The sequence below is a fragment of the Colobus angolensis genome, unplaced genomic scaffold, assembly GCF_000951035.1.
Source record: "Colobus angolensis palliatus isolate OR3802 unplaced genomic scaffold, Cang.pa_1.0 Scaffold345, whole genome shotgun sequence".
Taxonomy (NCBI): domain Eukaryota; kingdom Metazoa; phylum Chordata; class Mammalia; order Primates; family Cercopithecidae; genus Colobus; species Colobus angolensis.
Window position 1 is genome coordinate 2,099,882 of NW_012116766.1, and position 10,410 is coordinate 2,110,291.

General features: G+C 36.2%; 1 protein-coding gene across 1 annotated transcript in view; it reads right to left on the reverse strand.

The window, feature by feature from the left end:
* Positions 1–10,410, reverse strand: part of MYOZ2 (myozenin 2) — a 52,810-nt gene that overhangs the window by 16,268 nt on the left and 26,132 nt on the right. Inside the window, exon 5 of the mRNA XM_011952709.1 lies at positions 5,705–5,888. Coding sequence (XP_011808099.1) covers positions 5,705–5,888 — 184 coding nt within the window. The remainder of the gene's footprint in view (positions 1–5,704; positions 5,889–10,410) is intronic.

Sequence of the window (10,410 nt, forward strand, 5' to 3'; positions counted from 1 at the left end):
GAAGAGTTATGGAGAGGGATGATGGTGATGGTGGCACGATGTTATGAAGTATTGTACTGAATACCACTGAACTGTATGCTTAAAGTGATTAAGATAGTTAATTTTATGTTATGTGTGTATCACCACCACCATGACAACAACAACAAAAAATATTTTTTTAAAAACCTATAGGATGATTTAAGTCTTTAAGAGGTGTCATCTTCTTTCTAGAAGGGATTCATTTTTGTCAGAGAAGGCAGTTTGATTTGGGGAGATAGCCTTTATCCAGTCTAAGATTTTGTTGATTGAGAGCAATATTTAGTTTTATGAAGGCTGATGTATTACTTGTTCACGTTTATTCCAATGGTATAGCCCTTTAGGACTCCCAACTGAAAGTATGGAGTATTTACCAAGAGCCCTCCTCCTTGGAAGACCCTATACTCCTATTTGGTCTTCCCAGACTTGGGCTGCCAAAAGGTTTACTCAGCTTTTTAGCCTTTTAATGTTGCTGATGAATCAACAAGTGCCTCAAGGAGAAAAGTGGTACCACATGTTGGGTTAAAATCTCGAAATTTCCCTCATCTCCAGAACCTTGGCCCTCAAGTACTCATTTCCTTGGTAGCTTTTAAACCATTTTTAAAACTTCTTTTTAAAACTAGTTTTTCTGGTTAATTTTATGAAGTTCTTCTAATATAAAGTAGTCTGTCATAGCTGGATGTGAAAATCTTACCTATGTAATTCCTTTGGGCTTATTCATTTAGCAAGCATTTAAGCCAAAGATATAATTACAGCCATACTTTGGAGATATTGTAGGTTTGGTTCCAGACTACTACAAGAGAGTATCACAATAGAGGAAGTCGCATGAAATTTTATATTTCCCAGAGTATATAAAAGTTATGTTTACATTGTATTGTAGTCCATTAAGTATCTAATATCATTGTGTCCTTAAGAACAATATGTCTAAGAAACAAAGTACATACCTTAATGTCAAATACTTTACTGCTAATAAATGCTAATGGTCATCTGAGCCTTCAGTAAGTTGAAATTTTTTGCTGGTGGAGTGTTTGCCTTATTGTTGATAGCTGCCAACTGATCAGGGTGGTGATTGCTGAATGTTGGATTGATTGTGGCAATTTATTAAAATAAGACAACAATGATGTTTGCTGCATCAATCGATTCTTCCTTTCATGAAAAATATCTTTGTAGCATATGATACTGTTTGGTAGCATTTTACCCACAGTAGAACTTATTTCAAAATTGGAGTCAATCTTCTCCAATCCTGCTACTGCCTTATCAACTAAGTTTAGGGAATATTCTCAATATTTTGTTGTCATGTCAACAATATTCACAGCATCTCCAGCAGGGGTAGATTTCTTGGCTTATTCATAAGAAGCAACTCCTGATTTGCTCAGGTGTTTTTTGTTTTTTTGTTGTTGTTGTTTGTTTGTTTGTTTTTAATGACATTGCAGCAATTCAGTCACATCTTTACACTCCACTTCTAACTTTAGTTGTCTTACTATTTCCACCAGATCTATATTTGCTTCCTCCATTGAAGTCTTGAACCCCTTAAAGTCAACCATGACTTTAAGGTTGGAATGAACTTTTTCCAAACTCCCATTAATGTTAATATTTTGCCTTCCTTCCATGGTCACAAATAATCTTCATGGCATCTAGAATGGTAAGTTCTTTTCAAAAGGTTTCCAATTTACTTTGCCCAGATCAATCAGAGGAATTCCTTTCTATAGCAGCTATAGCTTTACAAAATGTGTTTCTTAAATAATAAGGCTTGACAGTCAAAATTACTCCTTGATCCATGGGCTACCGAATGAATGTTGTGTCAACAGGCATAAAAAACATTAGGCCAGGCACAGTGGCTCATGCCTATAATCCCAGCACTTTGGGAGATTGAGGTGGGTGGATCATGAGGTCAGGAGATTGAGACCATCCTGGCTAACATGGTGAAACCCTGTCTTTACTAAAAATACAAAAAATTAGCCGAGCGTGGTGGCGGGCGCCTGTAGTCCCAGCTACTCAGGAGCCTGAGGCAGGAGAATGGCATGGACCTGGGAGGCGGAGCTTCCAGTGAGCCAAGATCGTGCCACTGCACTCCAGCCTGGGCAACAGAGTGAGACTCCATCTCAAAAAAAACAAAAAAAAAAACAAAAAAAAAAACATTGGTCTCCTTATACATTACCATCAGAGCTCTTGGGTGACCAGGTTCATTGTCAATAAACAGTAATAAATTGAAAAGAATATTCTTTTCTGAACAACAGGTCTCAACAGTAGGCTTAAAATGTTCAGTAAGCCATGCTGCAAACAGATGTGCTGTCATTTAGGCTTTGTTGTTCCATTTATAAAGCACAGACAGAGATTTAGCATGATTCTTAAGGGCCCTGGAATGTTTAGAATGGTAAATGAGCATTGGCTTCAACTCAACTAAATTCACCAGCTACATTTGTTTCCAGCGAGAGAGTTAGCTTGTTCTTTGAAGCTTTGAAGCCAAGCATTGACTTCTCTCTAGCTATGGAAGTCATAGATGGTATCTCCTTCCAATAGAAGGTTGTTTCATTTACATTAAAAATCTGTTATTTAGTGTAGCCACTTTCATCAATGATCTTAGCTAGATCTTCTGGATAACTTGCTGCAGCTTCTACATCTGCACTTACTGCTTCACCTTGCACTAGAAAAGTTAAGAAGATGGCTTCTTTCCTCAGCCTTCATGAACCAACCACTACTAGCTTCCAGCTTTTCTTCTGCAACTGCCTTGCCTCTCTTAGTCTTCATAAAGTTGAAGAAACTTATGGCCTTGCTCTGGATTGCGTTTTGGCTAAATTATGGAAACGTCGTTCCTGGTTTGATCTTCTATCCAGACTACTCAAACTTTATTGATATCAGCAATAAGGCTGTTTTACTATCTTATCATTCATGTGTTCACTGGAGTAACACTCATCATTTTCTTCCTGAATTTTTCCTTTGCATTCACACCTTGGCTAACTGGCACAAGAGGCCTAGCTTTCAGCTTATCTCTGCTTTTGACATGTCTTCCTCACTAAGTTTAATCATTTCTAGCTTTTGATTTAAAATGAGAGACTTGTGACTCTTCCTTTCACTTGAACACTTAGAGGCTATTGTAGGGTTATTAATTGACTTAATTTTAATATTGTTGTGTCTCAGGGAATAGGGAGGCCCAGGAAAGGGAGAGAAATGGGGGAGCGGCTGGTGATTGAAGCACTCAGAACACACACTACATGTATTGATTAAGTTTGCCTTTTTACATGGGCATGGTTCATGATACCCCAAAACAGTTACAATAGTGACATCAAAGATTGTTGATTGTTGATCACAGGTCACCATAATAGATATAATAATAATGAAACTGGAATATTGTGAGAATTACCAAAGTGAGCACATGATGTTGGAAAAATGGCATCAATAGACTTGCTTGACACAGGGTTGCCACCAACCTTCAATTTGTGAGAAAATGCAATATCTGCAGAGAAGGATAAAGTGAAGCGCAATAAAACGAAGTATGCCTGTACACTGTTTAGTTGTTTTTTAAGTGGACTTCTAAAGCAATGCATGTACTAGACAATGTCTTAAACTTTGTGTATTCCTATGCATATACTTTTTTTTTTTTTTGAGACAGGGTCTCACTCCCATTGCCCAGGTGGGAGTACAGTGGTGTGATTATAGCTCATTGCAGCCTCAACCTCCTGGGCTCAAACGACCCTCTCGCCTCACTTTTTGAGTTCTCACTATGTTGTGCAGGCTGGTCTCAAACTCCTGGGCTCAGCTCACCTTGGCTTCTCAAAGTGCTGGGATTATAGGCATGAGCCACCGCACATGGCCTACATATGCTTCAAGGTCAGAAAAGATCTTACAGTTACCTGTTTGGGCTGTCTATGTATCACATCATGTTTTTGTTTCATCTGTTAATGTTATTTAATGATAATAGGAAGTCTAAGAATATACTGTCATGTTGGAAGAACTTAATTCCTAAGTTTTTATTTCTATGTTGATGTATATATGCAAAGGAATAAAATGTTCTAAAGTAAAAGAGAAGTATTAGCAGGTTAAGTTCTCTGTCTCACACACACACGCACACACACAACATGTAATATTTACGAAAGCTTTGATTAACACAGGGAGCTATATTTCCTATTGAATGGTATTGTGCTCACTGATATAGCACTCACACTCAATAGGCATCTCTTTATAACTAACCCAAATATTACTACACCAGTATGTGTAGAACCACAGGCAAGCTGCTCAGCAGGTACAGGGCACCGAGGCCTCAAGATACAGAGAAGTCTTACAGCATGTTTTAAGCACTTAATCTCAAAAACAAATCGGAGTTATTCCATTAATTTTCATTTTCCCCTGATGTTTTACTTTTATAATTTTCTACACTCTCATTTTGAAAAAAATATTATAACATTGATCAGAATGGGCCTCCAAATTTTTTTCCCTGCCACTCCTCAATCCCTCTTTATATTCTATGGTACACCTCTTTCATGCAAGGGATGTATTACTAATAATGGTAGTGCGTAAAAACTAAAATCTTAATAGTACAATATTTATTTTATTTTATTTATTTATTATGTTTTGAGGCAAGGTCTCCCTATGTCGCCCAGGCTAGAGTGAATTTGCATGATTTCTGCTCACTGCAACTTCCACCTCCTGGGTTCAAGTGATCCTTCCACCTCAGCCTCCCAAGTAGCTGGGACTACAGGTACATGCCACCACTCTTGGCTAGCTTTTGTATTTTTTGTAGAGACAGGGTTCTTGCTATGTTGCCTAGGGTAGTCTTGAAGTCCTGGGTTCAAGTGATACACCCACCTCAGCCTCCCAAAGTGCTGGGATAGCAGGCATGAGCCACCACATCCGATCACAATATTTAAAAATACTCAAGAAGATCACTATTTAAATGCAGTTTACTTGGCATTCTTTTTTGAAATAAAAAATTTACTCATTAATCTATTCATTTTTTAATGAATAGTTATTAAGCAGCCTATAAATTGAGTCTAACTTTTTTTGAGTGCGAGACAGCATACTAGATATTAGATATTTTACTCTAAAATGAAGGTCAAGTGATCAAATAATGGATTAGGAGAGTATTAAAAATTCAAAATATCCATGGAAATTATAAAAAACTGAATAACAGAGAAAAATAGATGCCCATTCTATAAACTATACTACAGATATCATTTGGTGATATTTTTGATAGCATAAGTTTTGGGTTGTACTTCTGGAATCTTGAGCCATTAAATCTAAATTATTTTTAATCTGTCCTAAAGCCTGCAAAAATATAAGATGGACTCTGGAGTTACACAGTAATTCTCATAGCCTTGCATGTTAATTGTGTATTAAATTCTTGAACAGTATTGCCATTTCAAACAATGCATAAACCCAGATCAATCTTTGGATTTGAAACTATTATTAAAATAACATTTTTAAAGTATGAGGGGGTAATCTTGATGTTATACCCATGATAGTTTCTGAATCATTTCCTTCATTTTTATACTAAAAATGACCAAGTTTGAAAATAGTAGTAATATTACAAAAATGAGTCTTTGCCTAGGCTTAGAAGATATCCTATATTGCTATTTAGATTCTTTTCTCAAAAGAAAAAATTGTTTTCACCCAAGGAATTCAGTTATATGTACCATTATGGAAAAATCTTGGTATTACACGCCAACAGTGTCACCCAGGATCATTGAATTACCTGTTAAAGCTCCTGTAATCAGGCAGTTCTGCCTTTCCTTCAGGCTTGAAAAGTTTAGGATATAAAGCCTCTAAAAGCTCCGGATCATTGCTAATGGCTTGTTCCCAGGGAGATTGATAGTACTTAGGGACAGCTGTGGTGTTGAATTTTTCAGGAGGAATTTCCTTCAGTGGTCCAGAATATCCTTTGGAAAAATATAACAAAAATAAGTAAACACTGTGCCCAAGAGTTACTAACCTCCAGCCAACATTTTACCATGTTTGATTTTTCATGCTGGGATAAATTTATGAAGCATGCATCCTTTTTATGATCCTTTAGAAAACAGCAGTCTGCAAGCGTTAGACATTTCAGAGCTCCTGTAAGCTTATGGAACTTTAAAAATAAACCATTTTTCTTAATGTTTAATTTTTCCAAATTATACAGTTTTTTCTTGACTGTCTTAGTATATATATTTTTCCAGTAAAACCGTTCATTTTCTAAAAATTGTGCTCCTTACATTAATTCACACTAGACTTTAGATACCACAATTAATTAATTTAAAAATGTTAATATTGAGTGCCTATTGTAGTCTAAGCTAGGGGAAATCACAATGAAGACAAAATCTCCCTCCCCCTAGAGCTGATTCTTTAGAGGTGATATTTGGGTCTTGTCTATCTTCAATTGCTGAGTGCTCTGTAAAATGTTTAAGCTTCAAGAAGATGAAGTAACTTGTTTCCACTTCCTTATTCAGGTCCAGCTCTTCTTATCTCCTGATGTATCCATCCCCTGTTTATTTTGTTCCACAAGATTTCTTACCTAACTTTTCTGCTTCTGATCTCATCTCCCCAGTTTATTCTTCCCATAACAGCTGGGAATTTTCTGTAAATACTGTTTGAAAGTCATGGAAATTCTTGGCATAGATCTTTAAACCTTTTTCACATGCAGAGTGACACTCTTCCAGTTTTCTAAGGCACAGTTGTCTACTTTCTGTTTACACTGCCATATTACCTAATTATATCCCTGCAATTCTCTCTTCCACCATGTCAAATCCCTTTACCATTTGATGACTTCAACTTTTAGATTTCTCTGATGCTCTTTCCCATCTCTGCAATAATTTTGATTTTCTTCTGTCAAAGCATGCATATCTTCTCTTTACACTACAATGTTTGTCTCCTCAAAAAAAAAAAAAGCCCCTTCCTGATAATTCCATGTCTAAACAGTTATTTGTGATTATTTAATTTTCTTCAGATTGTCTCCAGTATCTAATAGAAATGTTTTTGGTAGGCTCCTTTTCTCTGCTTACCACTTAAATACTGTTGTTCCTCAAAGCTCTTTTCTTACACAATGCACTCTACCTAGAAAATTCCATTTATATTCATAGCTTCGATTGTGACCTATGTATTGATAATTCTTTTTTTAAGAAAACATCAAGCCCTCTAGTCAATTATTCACTATATTTATCAAAATAAATGATCCAGTGGCACCATTTATAACTTGTCTAGACCTAAATGCAGCCATTTTCTAATATATTCTACTTCTTTTTCTATTTTGGTTATTTTAGCAAATGTTATCACTTTACTCTCAGATGCCCAAGACAGAGCATTATCTGAAAAATCTCCCTCATCCCCACAAGAAATCACGAAGTGTAACCAACTATACTTCCTAAGGATTTCTAAAACAGTGGCTCTCATATTATTGTGTGTCTGAATTATCTTGGATACGTATTTAAAATGTAGATAATAGGATCCTCCCTCCAGAAGTTTGGCTTCAGTAAGTCTCAGGTATGACCTAAAACTCCAATGTTTAACAAACTCTCATACAAATCTTATGCAGGTGGTCTACAAACAGAACAACGAGGAACATTGCTCTAAAAAATTCTCTTTACATTTCTGTTACTCCTGCCCTGGGTCAGGCCCAGGTGTCTCTTGCCTGGGTGTTCACCACAGCTTCAAAACTAATCCTTTAGCTCTAACCCTCTCCCAGCCACCCTCCACACTGCTGCCCCAGGAGACCTTTCTAACTGGCTACGCTCTTCCCCTGCTCAGGGGGCCCTAATGCCTCCCAGGACAAAATCGCAACCACTCAGCATGACCCATGTGGCCCTTCCACCCATCCAGCCTCACCACATGCTTTCTCCTTTCACACTCTTTGCTCCAGGATTATGGATCCAGTTACTTGTTGCTTGGGGTGCCCCTTATGCCCCCCTACTCGGTCTGTTTATTTTCTGTGCCCGGAATGTTCTCCCTACTTCTTGTCATGTGCAAATTTCTATTATAAGCCTTGGCTTCAGATCACCCTTCTATGAAGCCATTTCTGCCTCCCCAAGGAAAAGAGTTCTCTCTTCTGTGTCTTGTCTTTGTATATTATATGTAACTGTATCACCGTAACTACCACATTTCATTTCCTATTCCTTTCCTGGAGTTGAACAGAGGTCAGACCTTTAAAAACCAGAAAATTTTAAGTTTTATAAAATTTTTAAAAATTCCTCAAAATCCCTCAAAATCCCACCACCCTAACACAAGTATTTAGTTTTGTGTATTTTCTTCCAGTTTTTCTTCACGCACAAACATAATGATCACATAACTAGAATATCTAGTGTAGTATTACGTTTTTCCCAAAAATTTGTTGAAAATACTTTTTAATGTTACTATATCATGTTCATAATTATTCTAAGGGTTTCACAATAATCTATTAAATTAAGTAACCATAGTTATGTAATCTTTTCCCAATTTTGAACATTCGGGGTTTTCTAATTTCTTTTTATAGATGTCATTAAATAACAACTTTTTTCTTTTTTGATACACTGAGTTATTTATAGAAAAGAATGTGCATATGTTTAACCACACAGAAATATTACAATTCAGCAATGCCATATGTCTACATTTATTTGATTTTTAAATATGTTTTAATATAACTGAAATTTAGATAAATTTTATTTTTACAGTATTATGGCATTTTCATACTATTCTTTATTCATGTATGAAAAAAGTTGGCTTTTGGATACATAGTTGGTTAATCACTAACAAATTAATTTGCTAAATTGGAATAATTATAGTTTGTTTACTGAGCTTATTGTACGTTTCAACTTATCTACTCAGAAGGAAGAATCCATTTGTACTCTTGCTTCATAGTAAACCACCTAATAACACCCAAACTCCCCCTTTTCTTACTCTATATTGAATAGACATTCTCTAATATTTAATAATTGGATACTGGCTCTAAATAGCTACATAAATTAGTGCTTTAAAAATTTCTCTTAAGTTAAACATTGCATGTCCTCATTCATATGTGGAAGCTAAAAAAGGTTGATCTCCCAGGGGTAAAAAATAGGACAGAGGATACTAGAGGCTGGGAACAGTAGAGAGAAGTGGAGACAAAGAGAGATTTGTTAAAGAATGCAAAATTATAGCAGGAGGAATAAGTTCTAGTCTTCTATAACACTGTAGGGTGTTGTAAGAATAATATATAGTTATTTATATAAAAATTTATATATAAATAAGAATATATAGTTCAGATAGCTAGAAGGAGGATACTGAATACTTCCAACACAAAGAAATAATAAATATTTGAGATGATGGATATGTATCAAAACATCACTATGTACCCCAAGAATATGTACAATTATTACATGTCAATTTAAACAATATTAATTAGGGCTATAACAGTTGAGTTGGAGGTACATCTTTGAGGTTCCATTACATGAGAAAATTAAGATACAGAAAAGTGTGTTGAATATACCATTTAATAAAGTATGCAGTTTTCCCCCCACAAAGTCTCTCTCTGGATATATATAAACATACATACACAACCACACACATATTTATTCCTGATGGTCAGTAAAATGCACATATGATGTTGAATCATATACACAGAAGGTGAAAATATAAATATACTTTGGACATTTGCTCCATCTCTCTATGTCTATTAATTCCTTGAGGATAGAGATTAATTATTCTATTCATTTTGTAATTCCATAGTATACAGTAATGACTACATAATAAAAGTTCCAAGTGATGAGAGCACTAAATTGTATCAACATTCACTTTTCCATATGTCCTCTCTCTTTCCTATTTAATTTAAAAAAACACTGCAAAAAGTAAGCAGGGGTTGTAGTACAGTGGTTGGAGCTCAGATAGTATCTGTGTATTCTATTGCGTAAGAAGGATGTAAAGGTGGATGGGGAAAGAATTAACTTTAACTGAGTGCTTAGTACATGTTAGGGGCTACACTCATACCATCACACTTACTTTGCACAGTGAGATTTCTTTTCTGTGCAGTGAGATTTCTTTTCTCTATTTTACAGATTGAGGAAACTAGGGCCCAAAGAGATGTCTTTCCTTTCCCAGTACAGCAGTAAAACGGGAAGAGCCATAGGGTTGAACCTGGATCTGTCTGAGGGTTGAACCCGGATCTGTCTGATTCTAAACCTTGTTTCTTTTCTTATGTGGTTGATGATGTAGATACAGACTCTGTTACCTGCTTTTTCTGCCATAACTTTTGTTGACCGCTACCAGAGAACTTTATTAAAATAATCCATTTCAGAATGGTATGCATTTTAATTGTGTCTAATTGGTTTCCTTCAAGGTTTTTTTTTTGAGACGGAGTCTCGCTCTGTCGCCCAGGCTGGAGTACAGTGGCCGGATCTCAGCTCACTGCAAGCTCCGCCCCCCGGGTTTACGCCATTCTCCGGCCTCAGCCTCCCAAGTAGCTGGGACTACAGGCGCCCG